The sequence below is a fragment of the Aquarana catesbeiana genome, linkage group LG01, assembly GCF_042186555.1.
Source record: "Aquarana catesbeiana isolate 2022-GZ linkage group LG01, ASM4218655v1, whole genome shotgun sequence".
Taxonomy (NCBI): domain Eukaryota; kingdom Metazoa; phylum Chordata; class Amphibia; order Anura; family Ranidae; genus Aquarana; species Aquarana catesbeiana.
In genome coordinates, this window is record NC_133324.1 from 449,199,072 (window position 1) to 449,224,432 (window position 25,361).

The following is a 25,361-nucleotide window of genomic DNA, read 5'->3' on the forward strand; positions in this document are numbered from 1 at the left end:
TTTGAATATTCTTTTTATATCTTCATCAGGGTTAAGGGCATGCCAGTTATCTCCACTGTGCCAACTACATCATCAGTCAATTCTTAAAAGATCCAGGTGCTTCTCATCTGGTCCACCAAGAAAGAAAGAAAAAAATTTGACCCACAATTATTAGACTCCTTAACATCAGGAGATTTGGGATGGTGGGCAGTATTAGAGCATATCTGGCCAGGATTCCAAATCGCACTGCACCATGCGTGTTCGGGTTTCATTCACTTTTAATTGCATCTCAAATGCAGTCCAGTTTTGTAGCCATTTTTCTACAATAAATTGTGCGGCAAACCACATCGCATGAAGCCTGTCGCCCAAAAAGGAGCAAAGAATGACACCCAAACATGCGTGGTGCGTTTTGCCACTATTGCAGTGGAAATGCAGGCAGATATGCATCGATTCTGCCCCTGATCCCAAATCACCAGATGTAAACGGGCCTTATATTTTCTCTTAAGATCCATGAAAAAAATCACACATTTGTTAAAGAAAAACTAAACTCCAAAAGGAAAGTTTGTTTCACTTTAACACTCCCTTCCCCCTAACAAGCAGAATTGTGTGGATTTGTTTTCTCCCTAGCTATTTTTTTTCCTTTTTAGCCCCACCTCCTGCCGCCATTTTGGCCTAGGCCAGAATGATGTGTACCTGGTTCTGCAGCCTCCTGGGATATCTACATCACATCTCCCAGGAGGCTGCAAGATTGGTACACAGAACAACTGGGTGGGGGCGGGTTCAGGGCATCAGAGCTGGCTGCTTACATCCGGAAGAAGCAAAGCAGCCAGCTGAAGAGGACCAAGATGGAGGGGCAGGACCCACTGTGTTCCTCCCGAATAGCGGATTGCAGCAGGGTAACGCTAGATTCCTTGTGTGAGTGCGTATGTGCTTTGAAGAGCACTAAAGTACTGCAAGAAAGTGGGAAAAAAACATGGATGGGGGGTAGGGGTAGTTGATCGTCACTTTAACATGGGCTGTTATTTCTTGTGGTGCAGAAAGCTATTAATATATGCCAAGAGCTCTACAGAAGCAGGATTAAGCAAATAGATTTCTTTAGTCATTTTAAACAGCAGACAAAGCCCAGGTACTTCCAAGGACAAAAACAGAGGGGTCTGAAAAGGTAGATGCCAGCTTTCATTTTTAAGATGCGTTAGCTACTTGGTTCCTGGGAAGTTCCCAGCCCTGCACCTTAATATGCTGAATTCCAGACAAAGAAAGACACCAATGGCACACATCACAAATCAGAACTGTTTTACCTCTATCCATCCAGTCCTAAGATATACACAGCCCTGCTGTCATGGTTTTGCAATAGAGTTTTGTCTGTCAGCTTACCTGTCTCCATGTGTTCATCTCTAGAGACCAGCTGACTCTCACCTGACTGCTTTTATAATCTCTCCTCTAGCATGGCTCCACCCCAGCTATCAGAGAACTCTATATTAACCTCTGCACTGCAGGCCAGCTCTGCTGATCAACCTTTGTGTGTTTTGGCTTCCTGTTTCCTGCCTGCCGTGTGCCCTACGTTTGTTTCTGTTACCGACCTTGGCGTGTTCTCAACTATTCCTGTCTGCTCATGACCCTGACCTTTGGTGTGTCCGACTATCCCTGTTTGCCTGTGACCTTGAACCTTGGCGCGAACTCTGTTGTCCTTGTCTGCTTGTGGCCCCGACCTTGGCTCATTCCCTTACTATCCCTATCCTCCTGTTGCCTACTGTGGGTGTGAGCCGGGGGGACCCTGGGGGTCGCGACCTGGAGCCGGTTGCAGCCCAGTCCATCCTCACCACTAGAGGCTCTGGTGAACACCTGCTGGCTCTTAGACTCCGTGCCCCAGGGAATCTCGTGCTCTAACCCCGGTGGGATCTGTGTTGGTGTTCCAGCGGCCCTGCTTTCCTTACCACCCTGACTCCCATCCGCAGCAGTCAGCCGTAGGGTCCACTACCTTGCGGTGCACTCCTGATCCCAACGGTGTGCATCTGTCACCTAGCCTCAAGGTGACCTGACACCTGCTAGACAGACCAGAAGGGTGGTGATTGGCCTGTTTCCATTTGCACTTAAAAGAAACCTGTCATGAGAGAATCGGAGAGGCTGCCTTACTCAACATAGCTTCTGAAAATGCTAGTTGCCTGGCTGTCCCCCTGATCCATCAGCTTCAATGCATCCTAAATAATCAGCAATATGAAAAGAGACACAGACATTTTACACTTTCTGGCATTCTTTTTTAGCATGCAGACTCTGGCTCTGTGATTCCAGATGCAGCCAGGACCGACTCCAGACACAGCCAGGCAAGTATCCAGTTATATTATGTGCATTTAGGAAAAAATCCAGGCCCTTTTTTTAAAACATTCTACTGAGCTGATCAGAACCAGCACTTGAGAGAGTCTATTCTCTTTTCCTCCTAACGTAAAGAGTGCCCCCTTGTCCTTTGTGATGACCTTAACGCAGTGGTTCTCAACTCCTGTCTTCAGGACCCACTAACAGGCCAGGTTTGCAAGATAACTGAAATACATCATAGGTGATATCATCTGCTGCTCAGTGACTGCAATATTCTAGTCTGTTTCTCCCTAAGGTAATACTTAAAATCTGGCCTGTTAGTGGGTTCTGAGGACAGGAGTTGAGAACCACTGCCTTAAAGTGGATAACTCAACACCAAGTTCACTATATGGATCATATCCCCCTTTAATCACCTCTACTCAAGACAGAATAAATTCCGTTCCACTAATCTTTCCTCAAAGCTGAGCTCCTCCATGCCTCTTATAAGTTTGGTTGCTCTTCTCTGCACTTTTTCCAGTTCCCCAATATCCTTTTGTGAACTGGTGGCCAAAACTGAACTGCATATTCCAGATAAGGTCTTACTAATGATTTTACATGGGCAAAATGCTCTCTCTCTCTGGAGTCCATACCTCTCTTAATATAAGAAAGGATTTTGCTTGCTTTGGAAACCGCAGCTTGGCATTACATGCTATTATTAAATACCCAGATCATTCTCCACCATTGTTTCCCCCAGTTGTACCCCCCCCCCCAGTATGTATGAAGCATGCATATTTTTAGCCCCAAAATGCATAACTTTAAATTTTCCAACAATAAACTAGGCCACCCCCCCCCCCCCCCCCCCAAACCCTGCCTGTGACACTATACTCTTTCATCCTAACAGCATGTTTCTTGTTAGCACATCTGCAGGGCTCTTAAGTTGGCCATATATTCAGTATATTCGAAGACTTGACAAATGTTGTTCAAGAGTACTTCAAAACTTGGTTTACATTTAACATTTGATTTTGGGACGAATGCCATTTCCCAGATGAAAACCAAATTCACTGTTAAAAATTAGTTTGTTTGAGAAAAAATTCCATGATGCTCATTTGAATTCTCTCATCACTATGGTCAAAATTGAATTTCAATTTGAACCCACTAATGACAAGAAAATCAAATTAATTTTTTTTCTTATTTTATTTTTCTTGTGAATTTCTAATCCAAAATCTCAAAAATATAAAAAAGATTTTGAACAAAATTCTACTACTGTATGGCCTGATTTAGTTCTGCCCCTCTCTTTCCCAGTCTAAGTACAATAAAGCGGATAACAAGAAGCTGACACCAAGTTAAATATATGTATTTACGTTGGTTGAATTTAAAATACATTTAAAGTGCGTTTAACCACTTCAATACAGGGCACTTATTACCCCCTTCCTGCCCAGACCAATTTTAGCTTTCAGTGCTCTTACACTTTTGAATGACAATTACTCAGTCATGCTACACTGTACCCAAACAAAAATTTTTATCATTTTTTTCACACAAATAGAACTTTCTTTTGGTGGTATTTAATCATCACTGTTTTTTTTTTTTTTTTGCGATATAAGTGAAAAAAAGAGTGAATAATTTGAAAAAAACCCCCACTTTTTTAGCTTCTATTATAAAAGTTTGCAAATATGTCATTTTTGTTCATATATTTGGGCCATAATTTATACTGCTACATAACCTTGCTAAAAATAACCCAAATTAGTGTATATTATTTAGTCTGTGTGAAAGTTAGAGAGTCTGCAAGCTATGGTACCAATCATTGAAAATTGATCACACCTGATGTCCTGACGGCCTATCATTTCTTGTGGCCCTAAAATGCCAGGACAGTACAATACCACCCAAATGACCCCTTTTTTGGAAAGTAGACAGTCCAGGGTATTTAGCAAGAGGCATGGTGAGTTTTTTCACGTTGTAATTTATTACCAACAATTATTATGAAAATTAAGAAATTATTGGAAAAAAAGAAAAATTGGAAACAGGTACTCGGGTACTCTTTATTTTGGGGGAAATCTCGGGACTGTGTTTTTCACCGTAATTGGTAACTCACTGTTACCAGATCTTCTCCTCACACTGGATCACTGTGTGAGGAAGAGAACCCAGTTACCACCATTTGCTGACATTTGTGACCGGCTGTGATTAGACACAGCCAGTCACATGGTAAAGAGCCAATTTCATTTACTCTTTACCCTGATCGGGGATGGGCTGTGTCCGAGGGACATGCCTCACCCCTGATCGCCGTGCTGTGCGTCCAGGGGGAGCGAATGAGCGGTGAGTACAAGGACAACACCTGACCAACTGTGATTGGACACAGCCGGTCACGTGGTAAAGAACCATTTTCATTGGCTCTTTACCCTGATTGGGGATTGGCTGTGTCCCGGAGGACATGCCTCATCCCCGATCGGCACGCACAAGCGGCAAGAACAGGCGGACTTCATATGGCGGCCACCCAAAGGGAGGAGAGGATCTTGCCAGTGTCATTTTACAATGCGCTGGTAGGGAAGTGGTTTGAGCTCAAACTTTTCTTTGTAGGTTGTGGATGGGGAGGTTCTTAAAGCTGTCTGCAATTCTGCTGGAGAGATTCACCCTCCCTCGTTGTTATGCTCACCATTGTCGACCAGTACAGAAAATGATAGGAAATACACATTTTTAGAGTTGTCACAGAAGGTAAAGTAAGTAGCAATCTTCCAATGGAGACACCTGTGCAGATGAATATTCTCTAAAGGCTGGGTTCACATTGTTGCTTTGTGTTAAAGCGGAGTTCCACCCAAAAGTGGAATTTCCGCTTAATTGCTTCCTCCCTCCTTCCAGTGTCACATTTGGCACCTTTCAGGGGGAGGGAGGACCTGTTTTTGACAGGTCTCCTTTCCAACTTCCGGGAGACTGGGCCGCGGCCCGATCTCCAGGAAGTTCGGCCCCCTCCTCATTCCACCGCTCCAATCAGAAAGTGCAGTGCACTTTGCACATGCGCAGTAGGTACAAGGTCGTGAAGCCAAAAGGCTTCACTGAGGGTTTCCCTTACCTGGAATGGCGGCGGCTGCACCTGACAGTCAATCTGAAGATCGGCTGGGGTGCCGACATTTTGGGCTCCCTGGACAGGTAAGTAACAATATAGTAAAAGTCAGCAGCTGACTTTTAATTTTTTTCCCCCCCGAGGCGGAACTCCACTTTAAGACACCAAATTGTACCAAAAATGTTGCATTTTTGTAACGCAGCACACCACAATGCACATCCATTAGCAAGGTTCTTAATGACACCACAGCACACAAGCATGCAACACAAGCAATTTTCATGTGTCGCAGTAACATGGGCAATAAATGTATGCGTTACTGCAGCATAAAAGTGTGTACATGGCCCAAGAGCGCACGTCCCCGTGCTTTAGAGATATTTCCTTCCATTTACTATGTGGCTTTAGGACAGGAAGTAGGAGAGATGTTTAGGTTTGACAGTACTAGGGGATCATGACTAATACTTTGTGTTTAAAATTCGCAGTCCTTGCAAATTTATGTACACATTTGCCTAGGCAAAGCATTTGAAACTATACAACACTGCCTGGCCTTTGAACAATGGCCAGCTGGTTTAGAAGGCTAATAAGGCGGCTATAAAGGAGCTTTTGAATAAAAGAACCCCATTACTCTAAAAGGAGAGGTACACAGTAGCAATAGTGTCATGGTAATGGAAACTGCTATAGGGAGAAGATAGGGAGGGATAACAACTGCATAGAGAGAGAGAGACTAGGGTCAGTTAAAGTGGAGTTCCACCCAAAAGTGGAACTTCTACTTTAAGGCCTCCTCCCAAGCTCCTGTTTGTGAAACTGATCTTTTGGGGGGGCAGGTACCGGATTTTGACAGGTTCCGGTTGCCTTAGGTCCATAGTAGAGATGCCGGCGCTGCTGAGGGAGGACACAGGGAGCTCCAGCTGCCGTGAGTGCACCGCTGGATCGTGAGACAAGTGAGTGTGTGTTAATTATTATTTAGTCAGCAGGTACTAGTTTTAATAAACAAATGACTGGAACTCCACTTTAACAATCTGTGGTTTACTTCTGATTGCTAGCTCTTTAGGCAATCACCCCCACCTCATGTTTATTATTGTGGCTTTTTGTTCTTTCCTTTATTTTTTGATTGATTTGAGGTCATTCATTTGTTGTTGACCATTGGTTCTTTAGGCTGCCTTTTATTTGCAGCTTGACGTGTGCATTTCTGTGCGGTAACCATTGTGCACCAAAGCACCATACATTCATCCCTCTATCGCAATTGTTTAAACTTAAGCTAAGCATTCTATTCATCTCCAAAAAATACTAGAACAAGAAGACCCAAAATGACAAACATTTTTCTTCAGCCTTTTTAGACAATATAGCGAAGTTCTGTGATTAAAAAGAGCTTATAAACGATATCATTAAATTGTTGTTCCACTGGCCAATCCATTCTATACCCATTTTATCTGTAATATTTTTATAAGAAGATGACTTCCTATGGCTTTTACATCTGTTGCAGCTCCTCCTTTTAACAGTTAAAGTGGGCTTATCACCGCCTAAAAAAAAAAAAAAAAAAACGTTGCTGCTAAAACTACCTGAAAACGTTTTTTTTCTTCTAAAAATGAGAGTGAGTGCTGCTGTTGTATTAATCAAAACTACAATTTAATTCCACAGCAAAATATGTGCGGTCAGTTCATGCTGAATTTATTAAAACTGGAGCAGACAGAATCTAGAGTAGCAGCGCATAGTTACCAATCTGCTTGTAGCCTCAGCCCGTTCCAGAACTAAATGCCACAAAATACTCACCTCCACCTTCTAGCAAGGTGGCAGTAACATCCCTGACTGGCAGCGGTCATCATCTCCCCGGGCTACTTCCAGGTGCCAGGTTTCAGCCTCTTGGTTAGCTGGCGGGGAAATTATACGATTCCTTGCACGTGTACAGGAATCAGTCAATCCAGCAAAGCTAAAACGCGCCAGCTCAGTATATATTCAATAAAAGACCTTGCAGAAAAGACATAGCATGAAATATAGAAGCCGATTGGTTGCCATGCACACCTGCTTCAGATTCTGGTCATTCCAGTCTTAGTAAATTCCCCTTACTGGCTCTGAGGCTGCCTGAAAATATGTAGCTTCATAACACCACATACAGCATCTCTCAAACACATCATATAAAGAGTTTGCGCATTTTCAATGTCGACCACATGAGTATTTTTTTTGGCATTGGTACAGATCTCCTATGGCAGTGTGGGGCTTACCACACCTTTTGTTTGACAATATCTTGCTTATTAGCTCTACAAATGGCCAGAAGTGAACAAGATTAAACCCCTATAGACTCCAGTGGCCAACTGAAAAAAAAAAAAAATCAGAAAACTGAACAGTGCCAGATTCACTTGTCCCCATAACAGAAAATTAAGGGAATTTTCCACTTTTTTATTTATTCTATTCTTTTTTTTTCCCAACTCTATTATTTGTCAACCATTCCCTATACTATTCCCCCCCCCCCCCCAAAAAAAAAAAATACATACACTTTTTATTGACTACATTACTGTACTGAGAGTAATTTTTGACTGGAGTAAGAGGGTTACTCATAGGCGAATATAAGTACAGTAGCTGAATTAAAAACTATAAAATAAAGTGTAAAGAATAAAAAAAAAATCTGATTTACCCATCTTCGTACTAAGCACAGTCTTGTGATGTTGACGATGGATAATGTATACCAACATCTCAAATCTTGATTGGCGAGTGTTAAGTCAGAACAGATTTTTAACTAAATGCTATTTGCCCTCCTGGCTGTGATGTCATGCGTTTCTCATTCTCATTTCTCATTAGCTAGGACTGACAACAGGCTTGCAGAAACATTTCCCTGGATAATTGGGAACGGTTAGTAAGTGTTATGAAGTATGGTATGCTCCCAGACAAGCCGGCATCAATGAAATCCTTTGTTAATAAGGGAAGTGATTCTCTGCTGCATTAGCATAATGTGTCCTGTGGAACCATAAACTTTAAAGCAGATGCTCCCAAATGTATATAATTCACAAACTACTCTGGTGCCTACATAGCATTTGTTGTTCAATACGTACATGGTTTAATATGTGCTATTTAGCGATCAGAGTCAGTTTATCTATGACTGTGTGGCTAATTCAGACTCTGTTATTATCCCCCCAGTATTAAAATAATTAAAAAACACTAAACATTTAAAAGAGAGTCCCCTGCATGTGATTAAAACATTGTCATCACTATAACCAGCAAACTGACAACTCTTAGAAAGACTAAGGTCTTCTAGCTACCAGACTAGGCGCCAAAGCTTATTCCTGGATAAGATGGGTAAAGAGTGGAGAATGAAGATTGCTAGAGGATTTAAGAAATTTTCAAGAACTAGTTTACAGGTAAATGTCTTTTGTTTCCAAACCGGTATTTCAAAAGCCTCGGCAGTCATAGATTACACCTAATGAATAAGTAAACAGCAAGTTTATCTCTAACTGTTCTGCTTGTAATATCAAAGCTTTAGGATATAGGTGTATATAAGTGTATACATGTAAGAAAAATGGCTGCAGCTTTGTTTTCAACACAATGTCATGTTGTTGAAGTTGGTTTAAGGACCTGGACTGGAAAGTCTTATATTGTTTGTTTCATGTAAAATCTTCATTATGTAAATGGTTTAAAATGAGAAATGCTTGGTGGAATATTACCAATACCTGTCCTTCAAGCAGCTTCATTATGTGATTCATCCATTCTTTATCGTATTCTACTGACCGCTTTGCATTTGCTATTTCCTAATGGGAGGAAAGGAGACACAATAATTTATGACAGGTTTATGAAAGCATTATGGACACAGAATAAAAAAGTGCATTGCATTTAAAACACCTTGCATCAGAAGTGACCAGAGTGCTTCATGGATACATTACATATCCTTATTTTGCTAATAACAAGGAACAATCAATATCCCTGTGTCTTTCATAAAAGCGTGAAATGGCTGTATGGACCTGGTCCAGGATTACCCCAGCTACATAGAGGTCGCAGAAGCTTGTTCTGACAGCTGCTGAGCCATCTATCTTTCCGTTACATTAACTACACACAAACAGTAAAAACGAATTATGCTCCTCCTATTAACATAGTCTATAACAATCTTCGTTCATAAAAATACTCATGGAGGTGCTATAGCCTAAATTACTTTACTCATGCAAAGAACAAAGAGAATTATCATTTTTTCTAGATAGCATAATAAGAGAGTCATCCCTTTTATTATTATTATTATACAGGATTTATATAGTGCCAACAGTTTGCGCAACACTTTATTTTTGCAATTTTCTTTCTATAACCTATCAGCTAAGTCCCAAAGTGGAAATTGCATACATGAGGTATAAAGGTTAAACGTATTGGTGAGTCTTCAATGACTTTCCAATGTAGTTTTGTAGTAATTAAAGTGTAATGGGGCGCTTCCTCCCTCTCCATCACAACAAATAGCAAAAGATATATCACACACTTTACAGACAATGGTCAAAAGGCTGTCAGCATCAAGGTTCCAACTTGAACTCTGTAACTTTTACTTAGATGCATGTGATATCCCGTATCATGTCCTCTGTGTAGATGCATTTATTTTAGTTTGGTCACAAACCAGGAAATCTTGCATCATTTTTTTAGAAAAATGAGAAACCACTAACCATCTACAGTGCCTTGCAAAAGTAATCACCCCGCCCTTGGCTTTTTACCTATTTTGTTACATTAGAGCCTTTAGTTCAATGTTTTTTTAATCTGAATTATATGTGATGAATCAGAACACATTAGTCTAAGTTGGTGAAGTAAAATTAGAAATATATATACATAAAACTATTTTTCAGAAATAAAAAACTGATAATTGGCATGTGCGTATGTATTCACCCCCTTTGTTATGAAGCCCATAAAAAGCTGTGGTGCAACCAATCACCTTCAGAAGTCACATAATTAGTAAAATGATGTCCACCTGTGTGCAATCTAAGTGTCACATGATCTGTCATTACATATACACACCTTTTTGAAAGTCCCCAGAGGCTGCAACACCTAAGCAAGATGCACCGCTAACCAAACACTGCCATGAAGACCAAAGAACTTTTCAAACAAGTAAGGGACAATGTTGTTGAGAAGTACAAGTCAGAGTTAGGTTATAAAAAATTATCCAAATAGTTGATGATCCCTAGAAACACCATCAAATCTATCATAACCAAATGGAAAGAACATGGCACAACAGCAAACCTGCCAAGAGACGACCGTACACCAAAACTCACTGACTGGGCAAGGAGGGCATTAATCAGAGAAGCAGCACATAGACCTAAGGTAACCCTGGAGGAGCTGCAGAGTTCGCAGAGACTGGAGACGACATAGGACGACAATAAGCTGTATGCTCCATAGAGTTGGGCTTTATGGCAGAGAGGCCAGAAGAAAGCCATCACTTTTAGCAAAAAACAAAATGGCATGTTTTGAGTTTGCGAAAAGGCATGTGGGAGACTCCCAAAATGTATGGAGGAAGGTGCTCTGGTCTGATGAGACTAAAATTGAACTTTTTGGCCATCAAAGAAAACGCTATGTCTGGTGCAAACCCAACAAATCACATCACCCAAAGAACACCATCCCCACAGTGAAACATGGTAGTGGCAGCATCATGCTGTGGTGATGTTTTTCAGCAGTCGGGACTGGGAAATTGGTCAGAGTTGAGGGAAAGTTGGATGGTGCTAAATACAGGGATATTCTTGAGCAAAACCTGTACCACTCTGTGCGTGATTTGAGGCTAGGACAGAGGTTCACATTCCAGCAGGACAATGACCCCAAAGACACTGCTAAAGCAACACTTGAGTGGTTTAAGTGGAAACATGTAAATGTGTTGGAATGACCTGGTCAAAGCTCAGACCTGAATCCAATAGAAAATCTGTGGTCAGACTTAAAGATTGCTGTTCACAAGAGCAAACCATCCAACTTGAAGGAGGTGAAGCAGTTTTGCAATGAGGAATGGGCAAAAATCCCAGTGGTAAGATGTGGCAAGCTCATAGAGACTTATCCAAAGCGACTTGGAGCTGTGATAGCCGCAAAAGGTGGCTCTACAAAGTATTGACTTTAGGGGGGTGAATAGCTATGCACATTGACTTTTTCTGTTATTTTGTCCTATTTGTTATTTGCTTCACAATTAAAAAAAAAAAAAAAAAAAGCATCTTCAAAGTTGTGGGCATGTTCTGTAAATTAAACGATGCAAATCCTCAAACAATCCACGTTAATTCCAGGTTGTGAGGCAAAAAAACTTGAAAAATGCCAAGGGGGTGAATACTTTTGCAAGGCACTGTATATCTATGGCTATTTGAAATCAGCTTGGGTGACTTTTTTGCCCCTTTTTATGGACCATTTCCTTTAATGTGGGGAAAAAAATGTAATAAATGAATTACTATACCACGAACACTGAAATATTGCAGCAGAACATTCTACATCAGATGCAAACCAGGACAATACATCACATGTCAGCAAGTGAAACAGTAGAGGATGCATAGTATTAGTACAACACACAAGTATATAAAGTGAATCCAGAGTTAAAATTTGTACAAATCAAATATACAACGAAATAGAGCTGGAAATCTGGTAGTAACGTTTTGGGGATAAACAGCCTCCTTTGTCAATCTTACCTAATTATCGCACCCTACACTGCTACTTTTACATGCCCTCCAGTCAGGCATTTATTGTGTCACTTCTGGCATCATAATCTGGGATCAGCATGACTTCACTTATTCTGCACAAGGTACCCAGAAATGACAACCATTGGAGGTGGATGGAGCACACACCTGCCAACCGTCCTCCGCAATCTGCCCATCCCATATGGGGGCATGGCACTCAGGACATAGGCAAGGGAAAGTGATATAAGTGTTGCACTCTTGTAGCCTATAGAAAAACCTATAGAAAGACTAAAGAAAGTAGTTTGCACACTAAACACCATATAAAAACATAAAAAACGGATTATAATAAAGGAAATAGAAGGGTTCTCACTAATAGGTTGATAGGTCACATAGTTACCAGTTGAACTATTTACAGTTAAATTTACATTCCTCATTCATCTCTTTTGGATGTAACATGTCTAATTTATAAAGTGACAAAGCTTCAATGGTTTACCTCTCAAAAGTGTCTTGCATTGCCTAATCTCTTGTGGGGTCTGGTTAACATAACCAAAGCCACCATGCTACTATATTTGCTGACATGTGATGTACTGTGATAATTTGTGTCTGATATGTAGCATTGTACAACTATGGACACAGTTGGATACATGTAATTACATAAAGAACTTCTGCAATGTTTAATTTTTTGTGGTGTGCCGATTCAAATATTTTGAGCTATTGGGATCCACGAAGCAGGACTTGTTAGGCTTTATGCTCCCATTATCATAATAGATGGATTAAGATACAGTATACAAAAGTCATAGAAAAGTATTACCCACCTTTAAAATTATCAAATGTTGTTGCTTTACAGCCTGCAGTGAAGACAGGCACAGTTTTTATTTTATCCAACTGTATTTACTCTTTCATTCACCATTTTCTCTTTCAAACACTATGTGATCATTTTTGCTGTGTGCTTTGGGTCATTGTCATGTTGGATGGTAAACCTTCTTCCCATTGACAACTTTCTGGTGGAGGGCAGCAGATTTTCCTGAAGAATTTGACGGTATTTTGCTCCATCCATTTTTCCTTTTGTCCTGACAAGTGCTCCAGTCCCTGCTGCAGAGAAACACCCCCATAACAGTATATTACCACCTCCATGCTTTACTGTAGGGATGGTGTTATTTGGAGGGGGAGCTGTATTGGATTTCTGCCAGACATATAATTTGGTGTGGAGGCCAAATAATTTAATTTTAGTCTCATCTGACCTTAACACCTTTTTCCATGTGGCCTCAGAATCTTCAAGATGTGTTTTGGCAAAGCTCAGTCATAACTGCATGTGACCTTTCTGGAGGAGTGACTTTTTTCTTGCAACCCTTAAATACAAGCCACATTTTTGGAGTATTTGTGATATTGTCACATGCACACAATGACTACTCTTTGTCATATATTCCTGCAACTGCTACAGAGTTGCTGTAGGGCTCGTAGTAGCCTCTCTGACCAGTTTCCTCCTGGATCCATAAAGGGTCTGTGTTACACCAAATACTTTCCACTTCTTAATAATAGACTTCACAATGCTTCTAGGCATTGATAAAGCCTTTGAAATTTTCTCCTGACCTGTGCCTGTCCACAACTTTTTCCCAGAAATCTTTTGACAGTGCCTTGCCACCCATAGTTGATTGCTTCAATTGCACTACACGGGACTGAAATGCTCCAGGAAAGCTCTTTTCATGCTGGGCTAATCAAGATGATCACAGTTAAAAGTCAAATGGCTTGGTGTGCCATTGAGAAGGTGATTAGCTACACCTGATGAGGTTGCATTTTTTAGGAGGGGGGGGGAATCATTTTTCCAACTCTGTGATTCTATTTTTGAATAAAAAAAATAAATAAATCTGAAATGTTTGTGTTATATCTTTCACCTGGATGTTATAAGTTGCACTGAGTAAATACAGCTGGATAAAACAAAAACTGTGCCTGTTTTCATTAGAGGCTGCAAAGCAACAAAATGTGATTATTTTTAAGGGTGGGTGATTCTTTTCTATACCTGCTGGATTTACTACTGTTACTACTTATTTATTGCTGTGTAGATGTACAAACCTTATAACAAAAAAGATATAATCCCTCATTTGTTGCAGAGCTTTTCAAACATACTGGAAGATCTTTGCAACTAAATAACAATCCTCAGCCAGGCTGCACAGACTATGTCACAGCAGTTGAAGAATTTTTGCTTTACCTTTATGAATGAATTGAGGGCTTGCCAGTTGTGCCATCTGTAACCTTAAATTATGTTACTACAAACAGGACTCAAAAGCTGGAGTCTGCGTCTGATAAAGAGCAAAGGAAAACTCCTTAACTAATCTTGAAAAGCTAGACAGTATATGTAGGTAACTGCCAGCATTTGTATTAGGGCAAACAAAACTGTCAAAACAAATTAAGCCTGTGGTTTGCCAACAATGCATAGTGTATGATCAAGAATTCTGAGTGAATCAGGGGCTTGACTCGTCAGACCAGCATGATATCCCAACTATATCTTAAGCTAATGTGAAGTCTTCAAAATTTAGTGATTTACCTCTTCATCAGGAATCTCTAAAATATCACTCAGGTCAGAATGTGAGATGTTTAGGATTGAAGCTGCCAGGGACTGTGCTTTGTGTACAGAATGCTTGGATGGACCACTGCTGGATTCTTGCAATAACTTGGCTTGTCTAATATGGGTTCTCATTTCACACACATCTTTATGAAGCTCTGTAGCCAAAACCTACACAGAGGGAAGAGAAAACAATTTCAATACTAAAAACACAGGTAATGGGAATTAAAACATGCAATTGTAATTTACAGTTTTCAGATTCTATAATGCAACATTGGCAGTCCACAATTAATGCTTATTACAACTGCAATACATGGGAATGCTCAGCATCTGGGTCAGTAATATAACATTAACATTGTGGTAGGTGTGTATAAATATTCCAGTTTAGCTAATGCATTAAAACTTAGCGTGTTCTTGCAAAAAAATAGTTTGCACTAGCTTACACATCTTGTTTTACATCATATAAATATCAAATAGTATCAAATAAACATTACCAGCAGCTGGTAATAATATATTCATCACTGTTTGGATACTCACATTAACCAGTTGCCGACCGCCGCACGAACATATACGTCCTCAGAGCGGCACGGGCAGGCAAAAGGACTTACAGGTACGTCCTTGCCTGCCCGCGGGTGGGGGGTCCAATTGGACCCCCCCCGGTGCCTGCGGCGGTCGGCAAATCTCCCCCCGCGATCGGTGGTGAGGGGGAGGCCATCCATTCGTGGCCCCCCCCTTGCGATCGCTCCCAGCCAATGGGATCATTTCCCTGCCTCTGTATTGTACACAGAGGCAGAGGAAATGTTGTCATCTCTCCTCGGCTCGGTATTTTCCGTTACGGCGCCGAGGAGAGAAGACTGTACTGTGAGTTACACAAACACACACACACAGTAGAACATGCCAGGCATACATTACACCCCCGATCCCCCCCCGATCGCCCCCCCAACAACCCCCCCCCCCGTCACAAACTGACACCAAGCAGGTTTTTTTTTTTTTTCTCTGATTACTGCATTGGTGTCAGTTTGTGACAGTTACAGTGTTAGGTCAGTGAGTGTTAGCCCCCTTTAGGTCTAGGGTACCCCCCTAACACCCCCTAATAAAGTTTTAACCCCTTGATCACCCCCTGTCACCAGTGTCGCTAAGCGATCATTTTTCTGATCGCTGTATTAGTGTCGCTGGTGACGCTAGTTAGGGAGGTAAATATTTAGGTTCGCCGTCAGCGTTTTATAGCGACAGGGACCCCCATATACTACCTAATAAATGTTTTAACCCCTTGATTGCCCCCTAGTTAACCATTTCACCACTGATCACCGTATAACTGTTACGGGTGATGCTGGTTCGTTCGTTTATTTTTTATAGTGTCAGGGCACCCGCCGTTTATTACCGAATAAAGGTTTAGCCCCCTGATCACCCGGCGGTGATATGCGTCGCCCCAAGCAGCGTCAGATTAGCGCCAGTACCGCTAACACCCACGCACGCAGCATACGCCTCCCTTAGTGGTATGGTATCTGAACGCATCAATATCTGATCCGATCAGATCTATACTAGTGTCCCCAGCAGTTTAGGGTTCCCAAAAACGCAGTGTTAGCGGGATCAGCCCAGATACCTGCTAGCACCTGCGTTTTGCCCCTCCTCCCGGCCCAGCCCAGCCCACCCAAGTGCAGTATCGATCGATCACTGTCACTTACAAAACACTAAACGCATAACTGCAGCGTTCGCAGAGTCAGGCCTGATCCCTGCGATCGCTAACAGTTTTTTTGGTAGCGTTTTGGTGAACTGACAAGCACCAGCCCCAGGCAGCGTCAGGTTAGTGCCAGTAGCGCTAACACCCACGCACGCACCGTACACGTCCCTTAGTGGTATAGTATCTGAACGCATCAATATCTGATCCGATCAGATCTATACTAGCATCCCCAGCAGTTTAGGGTTCCCAAAAACGCAGTGTTAGCGGGATCAGCCCAGATACCTGCTAGCACCTGCGTTTTGCCCCTCCGCCCAGCCCAGCCCACCCAAGTGCAGTATCGATCGATCACTGTCACTTACAAAACACTAAACGCATAACTGCAGCGTTCGCAGAGTCAGGCCTGATCCCTGCGATCGCTAACAGTTTTTTTGGTAGCGTTTTGGTGAACTGACAAGCACCAGCCCCAGGCAGCGTCAGGTTAGTGCCAGTAGCGCTAACACCCACGCACGCACCGTACACGTCCCTTAGTGGTATAGTATCTGAACGCATCAATATCTGATCCGATCAGATCTATACTAGCATCCCCAGCAGTTTAGGGTTCCCAAAAACGCAGTGTTAGCGGGATCAGCCCAGATACCTGCTAGCACCTGCGTTTTGCCCCTCCGCCCAGCCCAGCCCACCCAAGTGCAGTATCGATCGATCACTGTCACTTACAAAACACTAAACGCATAACTGCAGCGTTCGCAGAGTCAGGCCTGATCCCTGCGATCGCTAACAGTTTTTTTTGTAGCGTTTTGATGAACTGGCAAGCACCAGCGGCCTAGTACACCCCGGTCGTAGTCAAACCAGCACTGCAGTAACACTTGGTGACGTGGCGAGTCCCATAAGTGCAGTTCAAGCTGGTGAGGTGGCAAGCACAAGTAGTGTCCCGCTGTCACCAAAAAGACAAACACAGGCCCGTCGTGCCCATAATGCCCTTCCTGCTGCATTCGCCAATCCTAATTGGGAACCCACCACTTCTGCAGCGCCCGTACTTCCCCCATTCACATCCCCAACCAAATGCAGTCGGCTGCATGAGAGGCATTTTCTTTATGTCCTCCCGAGTACCCCTACCCAGCGAACCCCCCCAAAAAAGATGTTGTGTCTGCAGCTAACGCGGATATAGGCGTGACACCCGCTATTATTGTCCCTCCTGTCCTGACAATCCTGGTCTTTGCATTGGTGAATGTTTTGAACGCTACCATTTACTAGTTGAGTATTAGCGTAGGGTACAGCATTGCACAGACTAGGCACACTTTCACAGGGTCTCCCAAGATGCCATCGCATTTTGAGAGACCCGAACCTGGAACCGGTTACAGTTATAAAAGTTACAGTTACAAAAAAAAGTGTAAAAAAAAAAAAAAAAAAACACAAACAAAAATATAAAATAAAAAAAAAGTTGTCGTTTTATTGTTCTCTCTCTCTCTATTCTCTCTCTATTGTTCTGCTCTTTTTTACTGTATTCTATTCTGCAATGTTTTATTGTTATTATGTTTTATCATGTTTGCTTTTCAGGTATGCAATTTTTTATACTTTACCGTTTACTGTGCTTTATTGTTAACCATTTTTTTGTCTTCAGGTACGCCATTCACGACTTTGAATGGTTATACCAGAATGATGCCTGCAGGTTTAGGTATCATCTTGGTATCATTCTTTTCAGCCAGCGGTCGGCTTTCATGTAAAAGCAATCCTAGCGGCTAATTAGCCTCTAGACTGCTTTTACAAGCAGTGGGAGGGAATGCCCCCCCCCAACATCTTCCGTGTTTTTCTCTGGCTCTCCTGTCTCAACAGGGAACCTGAAAATGCAGCCGGTGATTCAGCCAGCTGACCATAGAGCTGATCAGAGACCAGAGTGGCTCCAAACATCTCTATGGCCTAAGAAACCGGAAGCTACGAGCATTTTATGACTTAGATTTCGCCGGATGTAAACAGCGCCATTGGGAAATTGGGAAAGCATTTTATCACACCGATCTTGGTGTGGTCAGATGCTTTGAGGGCATAATATTATTATTATTTTTTTTTATCTTATTTTGGCAGCAAATTTCGATTTAGTTTTAGTCTTAGGACTAAAATGGCATTTTAGTTTTAGTCCCGTTTTGGGCTTCTGCAGTTGTTTTAGTCGTATTTAGTCGACTAAATCTCCAGTACATTTTAGTCGACTAAAATATCCTACGTTTTAGTCGACTAAAATCTCCAGTACATTTTAGTTGACCAAAACTCATTTTAGTCATCTAAAATCGAATGGGTGTAGTTAAATTGTAATGCATTACTTAACATTTCTCTACAATTTCCAAACTCATTATATACTTATGGAGTGAAAAATCTAATTATTATTATTATTATTTATAGTATTGAGGTATGAACATGCACTACAGGCCAGTGTTAATTTTGAAGTCAAATTTCAATTTACTTTTAGTCTTAGTCTTTTGACTAAAATGCCATTTTAGTTTTAGTCGTATTTTAGTCATCTCAGTTGTTTTAGTTTTAGTTGTATTTTAGTCGGCTAAAATAGTATTCGTTTAGTCGACTAAATTGTTTTAGTCATTTTAGTCAACTAAATTGTTTTAGTCGTTTTAGTCGACAAAATTAACACTGCTGTACCACTGCCACTCTGATTATTGCAGCACTGGGAGGGAAGAAAGGTACATCTGTACCCACCTCCCTTCTGTGAAGTAAGAAACTGGAAACAAACAACAGCAAAAAACAAAACAAAAAACAAAAACAAAAACAAAAAAAAAAAAACGGAAACTTGTACAGCATCTGATAAAAATTATCTTGGTTTGTTCTTCCTTGGTGATAAAGCAATAAAGTTAAAAAAAAAAAAAAGTACTGTATAATTAAAAAATTAAATAAAAAAATGTGCCCCCTGTTCCCCCGTGCTTACCATGCAAATGCGAACACGCATGTAGGTCCCGCACACATATGTAAATATGATCGTACCATTAATGTGAGATATGACTGCAAATGTCAGAGCAAGAGCAATAATTTTAGCCCTAAACATCCTTTGTAACTCTAAATGAGTAACCTGTAAAAGTTTTTAAAAGTATCTGCTTTGGAGATTTCTTAGGTACTGTAGTTTGGTGCTGTTCCATGGGCGTATGCAATTTTAAAGCATGACATGTTAGGTATCTATTTACTCAGAGTAACATCATCTTTTATGTTCTGTATATAAAAAAGTGCAGCGCAGGATAATAAACCAATGGTTTTACCAAGGGAACATAATATAAAAATACATTAAAGTGAAATTTGTATCAAAATCAAAAATATCCAGTGAGAAAAACCAAGTGAAAAAATCAGGTAAAAAAAAAACAAGTAAAGAAAAAATCCATACATAAATTTATGTGTTAGAAAAATTATGTGCATTAATAAAACGCATAATGTAACAAACGATGTTCATAAGTGAAGATATCCCAATGGAAAAACTTCAATACAGGAACCAGGGTCTATGTTCTCCGCTTGTGCTGCCCGTCATCTTACAATAAACAATGGAGGCTTACCGGAAAGCCTGCGACCACCCTTCTCAGGGGGGTCAAAACAGGCTTAGTAGAAACAGCAGGAAAACTGTTAAGGATTCCCAGGTGACCAGCTGGCATCAGTCAGGAGTAACTTCCATAGCTCACTTCCAGGAAATAAGTGCTGCACACCAATGGATGACCAAAGGGGCAAGAGCGCACCAATGGGCGACCGACGAGACAGGAACCACGCACCAATGGATAGCGACTTCCATCAGCATACAAATGGATTAACCAAGAAGAGAAGGGGAGAAAAATACTCCAGTAGTGCAGAGATTCCTTTGGTGGTTTATTTAAACAAAAATTCCAATACAGTAAAAACGTTCCTTGCAAGGATACAGATAAAAAGCTCTGCTAGTATCTTAAAATCAAAAACGTGCATGCGCCATGCGTGTATATGCGCATGCGCGTTATTGATTTTACTCTACTAGCAGAGCTAGTAGAGCTGGAGTTTTTTCTCCTCTTCTTGGTTAATCCATTTGTATGCTGTTGGAAGTTGCTATCCATTGGTGCGCAGTTCCTGTCTCATTGGTCGCCCACTGGTGCGCTCTTGCCCCTTTGGTCATCCATTGGTGCGCAGCACTTATTTCCTGGAAGTGACCTATGAAATTTACTCCTGACTGATACCAGCTGGTCACCTGGGAATCCTTAACAGTTTTCCTGCTGTTTCTACTAAGCCTGTTTTGACCCCCCTGAGAAGGGCGGTTGCAGGCTTTCCGGTAAGCCTCCATTGTTTATTGTAAGGTGATGGGCAGTACAAGCGGAGAACATAGACCCTGGTTCCTGTATTGAAGTTTTTCCATTGGGATATCTTCACTTATGAACTTTGTTTGTTACATTATGCGTTTTTTTAATGCACATAATTTTTCTAACACATACATTTATGTATGGATTTTTTCTTTATTTGTTTTTTTACCTGATTTTTTTCACTTGTTTTTTCTCACTGGATATTTTTGATTATGATACACATTTCACTTTAATGTATTTTTATATTATGTTCACTTGGTAAAACCATTGGTTTATTATCCCACGCTGCACTTTTTTATATACATTTATCTTTTTGTGCCCCATATCAGGATTATAGTGCTTAGCAGCAGGATATCCTTCATGGTTTCAATTTTCAGTAATTTATATGTTTTTTATTTATCACACACCTAGCGCAATTTCTTTCTTTATATTTTGTTACATCTTTTATGTTCTACCAAATTAAAAATTAAAATTGGGTATTGTATTGCGTTTGTGTGCACTAAAATAAATTTTGTTTTTTTTTTTTCCTGAAAATTTGTGTTCGATAAAGCGGTGCGCAAATATCATATGGCATAAAAAATACAACAACCACCATTTTATTCTCCAGGGCCCCTGCATAAAAATATATATATAATATTTGGGAGTTCTAAGTAGTTTTCTAGCAAACAAAAATGCTGACTTTTACACGTATGAGAGAAATATCAGAATTCACCTAGACTGTAAGTAGTCAAATAACATACTGTTTAGGAATGTAATTTTAGATGCTTTGTATTTGTAGGGGAGAAGACAGAACTATTTACACTTTCTAATAAAAAAATGTTTAGGCTTTTTGGCTTATGTTGCTGTCATTGTCCATCAAGCACTTATATTTACTGAAATTACAAGGCTTGTGTCTTTGGGATAGCCTGATGTTTCCAAAGCGATTTAATAATCAACCTTCTGCCCAATAAGGAATTCACTATATATTGTGTGGTTCTCCCAATGCACGCATCAGCAGCCATATACAAAATGTGAACACCGATCTGCTGGCTTCATTCATTAAAATCCACATAGTGCATTTATTCTGTTTACTGCCGAATAGATATTCACTGTCATTGTCCAGGCTTCTGATTCAATTATGCCTAATCCCAGCTGCAAAGTAATCCTGATGGAGATTAAGTTAATTTATCACCAATATCTCTCCTGAACTATCATCTGTCTCTGCTTCATAAAGGTGACACTCGTGTTTGAAAAAAAATGATGAGATGAAGGAAGACCGGTGCTTATGCTCCCTCTATCTCTCTTTTTTACGAGGGACGGATTTGCAAATTTTGTTTCGTGTATTTTATATTGGGATAACCACAATGCTTCCCATACATTTTCCAAGCACAACTTGAAATTTGGTGATTGTAACTGAAATATAAAATATTGTCTTTCTTTAGTCAGGCCAATAGCTCAAGCTATTCAGAGTGATTCACCCTCCTCATTTTCTTTGTTCATATTTAACCGCTTCAGATCCGGGCCATTGCCAAATGACGGCAACAGCGCGGATCTAAATTGCCGGGACGACGTCAATTGACGTCGTCCCGTGCACGAGCGGCCTGCGCGCCCCCTGCAGGGCGCGCGGCGCGCTCGGTGATCAGCGAGTCTATGAGACTCGCCTGATCACAGATCAGAGTAAGGGGTTGGTCCCGACCCCTTACCACATGATCAGCTGTCAGCCAATGACAGCTGATCATGTGATGTAAACAGAGCCGGTAATCGGCTATTTTTCCTCCTCGCGCTGACAGCGCGAGGAGGAAAAAAAAAACCCGATCACCGGCGGCCGTGATCGGGACATAAGTCCCGATCACGGCGATCTTCTAACACAAGGCAATAGGCAGCAGTGCTGCCTACCAGTGCCCACCAGCGTCACCCATCAGTGCCCACAGTGCCAACAATCAGCGCCACCCATCAGTGCCCACAGTGCTACCCATCAGTGCCCACAGTGCCACCCATCAGTGCCCACAGTGCCACCCATCAGTACCACCCATCAGCACCCACATCAGTGCCACCCATCAGCACCCACATCAGTGCCACCCATCAGCACCCACATCAGTGCAACCTATCAGTGCCCATCAGTGTCACCTACCAGTGCCCATAAGTGCCCATCAGTGCCCCCCATCAGTGGTACCCATCCGTGCCACCCATCCGTGCCACCCATCCATGCCACCCATCCGTGCCACCCATCCGTGCCACCCATCCGTGCCACCCATCCGTGGCCATCAGTGCCACCTTATCTGTCCCCAACAGTGCCGCCTTAACTGTGCCCATCAGTGCCGCCTTATCTGTGCCTATCCGTGCCCATCAGTGCAGCCTATCAGTGCCCACCAGTGCTGCCTCATCAGCGCATATCAATGAAGGAGAAAAATTACCTGTTTGCAACATTTTATAACAAACTATTAAACATGATTTTTTTTTTTTTCAAAAATGTCCATCTTTTTTTGTTTGTTTAGCAAAAAATAAAAATCCCAGATGTGATCAAATACCACCAAAAGAAAGCTCTATTTGTGGGAAAAAAATGATAAAAATTTCATTTGGGTACAGTGTTGTATGACCGCGCAATTGTCATTCAAAGTGCGACAGTGCTGAAAGCTCAAAATTGGTCTGGGCAGGAGGGGGGTTGAAGTGCCCAGTAAGCAAGTGGTTAAAACCAATAACAAACCCATAAAAGTGTACACCAAAACTGAACCAAAACCATTATATAGCTGCCCTTTAAAATCAAACTCTTACTACAGTAAAGTCAAATAGTTCTAAGCATATACAAGTAGGCACTTCAATACATTGTTATAAGTATGTATAAGCAAGTACCCAGAGTTGCCCACATGTACCTTTTATTTTTTTCCAAAACCAGAGTCACATTATTTCTGGGATGTTTAATATAAAAGTATAAACTTTCTACTCAGAAAAGGGGACGTTTAGTATGGCCTGCTGCAAAACAAGTCTCCCTACTGCATTTAGGGTTGGGTAAGGCAGGGTTGCTGTTGGGTGGGGCTCCAATGTCAGCAGCTAGCCATTGCACAATAAGCACATCAGGTTTGGGGTTCCATAGGAGCTCTATCAGAGAACAAAAGGTGCATGCAGGTGTGTTTAATTACTTCTGGACCAAGCCTATTGTTGTTTACAAGTTAAAATCAGTATTTTTTGCTAGAAAAAACATTATATATATATATATATATATATATATATATATATATATATATTTTTTAACAGAGACCCTAGAGAATAAAATAGAGATCATTGCAATACTTTATGTCACACCATATTTGCGCAGCGGTCTTAAAAACGCTTTTTGAAAAGAATTCAAGAATTCTTATTTTTTAATTAAAAAAAGTGTAAACAGTAAAGTTAGCCCAATTTTTTTTATAATGTGAAAGATAATGTTACGCCAAGTAAATTGATACCCAACATGTCACGCTTCAAAACTGCGCCTGCTCGTGGAATGGCGACAAAGTTTGGTACTTAAAAAATCTCCATAGGTGATGTTTAAAAATTTCTACAGGTTTTGAGTTACAGAGGAGGTCTTAGGCTAGAAATATTGCTCCCGCTCTAACGATCGCAGCGATAACTCACATGTGTGGTTTGAACACCGTTTACATATGTGGGCGCGACTTGCGTATGCATTCGCTTCTGCGCACAAGCTCAGAGGGACGGGGCGCTTTAAATTTTTTTTCTTATTTATTTAACTTTGATTTTTTATTTTTACACTGTGCCTTAAAATTTTTTTTTTGATCACTTTTATTCCTATTACAAGGAATGTAAACATCCCAAAGTGCGGAAGTGACATTTGTCATCGCCCTCACTCGACTTCCTGCCTATCCATCCAGAGGATCGGATCGTTTCCGCCGCTACTAATGGCTCTGGTAAGCGACGAAGACGACCGAGAAGCAGCGGGAGGGGGGCAGCCCTCCCGCCACCCATAAAAGTGAACTTGCGGCAAATACGCAACTGAGACCACTTTTATGTTAAAGCGGACCACCCGCTGTTCAAAAAGATACTGGGGTTATGGCAGGTATTTGCTGCTATAACCCCGGTATTTAATGCCAAAGTAATGAGATATATATATATATATATATATATATATATATACAGTGGGCGGTCCGGAAGTGCTTAAAGGCATTGTACACTTTTCAATGTTTTTGCTGTTTTAACTAGATATTAACCACTTCAGCCCTGGAAGATTTTACCTCCTTCCTGACCAGAGCACTTTTTACAATTTGGCATTGCGTTGCTTTAACTGACAATGCTGTACCCAAACGAAATTTGCGTCCCTTTTTTCCTACAAATAGAGCTTTCTTTTGGTGGTATTGGATCACCTCTGCGGTTTTTATTTTTTGCGCTATAAACAAAAAAAGAGCGTCAATTTTGAAAAAAAAAAATATATATATATATGTTACTTTTTGCTATAATAAATATCCCCAAAAATGTTCTTAAAAAACAAATTTCTTCATCAGTTTTGGCCAATATATTTTCTACCTATTTTTGGTAATAAAAAAAAATTGCTAAATAAGTGTATATTATAGCGTCTGCAAACTATGGGAAAGATTTATGGAATTTTTATTATTTATTTTTTAATGGCGACTCTTAAAGGAGATGTACCCGTACGGGGTTTCGCCCAGCCATGCCATGCCATTCTGCCCACGTACATCGGCGTGAGCCGGTCGGCATGCGGTTAATGTAATTATCTCTTGTTTATTTGCCTTACCTTTGAATGTACGGCTCACATGTTGTGGCTGCAGTTTGTAGTGTTATGGCTGATTGACTCCCCTATGGCCATGTATTTACAGTATTGACCTAGCATGTCTATTTGTTAAAGGGACAGGCAACTTCTTGTTCCGGGTCACACAGCATCCAGTGCATGCCTCCCTATTTCTCTGTGTTACATCATAAATTG

At 41.2% G+C, this 25,361-nt stretch overlaps 1 protein-coding gene across 2 annotated transcripts in view; it reads right to left on the minus strand.

Moving 5' to 3' along the window:
* The window catches only part of CNTLN (centlein), a 584,642-nt gene that overhangs the window by 22,604 nt on the left and 536,677 nt on the right, over positions 1-25,361 (minus strand). For both annotated transcript variants that reach the window (XM_073636639.1, XM_073636630.1), the window contains 2 exons: positions 14,453-14,641; positions 8,977-9,054 (listed from right to left, as the gene is read on the minus strand). In XM_073636639.1, coding sequence (XP_073492740.1) covers positions 8,977-9,054; positions 14,453-14,641 — 267 coding nt within the window. The remainder of the gene's footprint in view (positions 1-8,976; positions 9,055-14,452; positions 14,642-25,361) is intronic.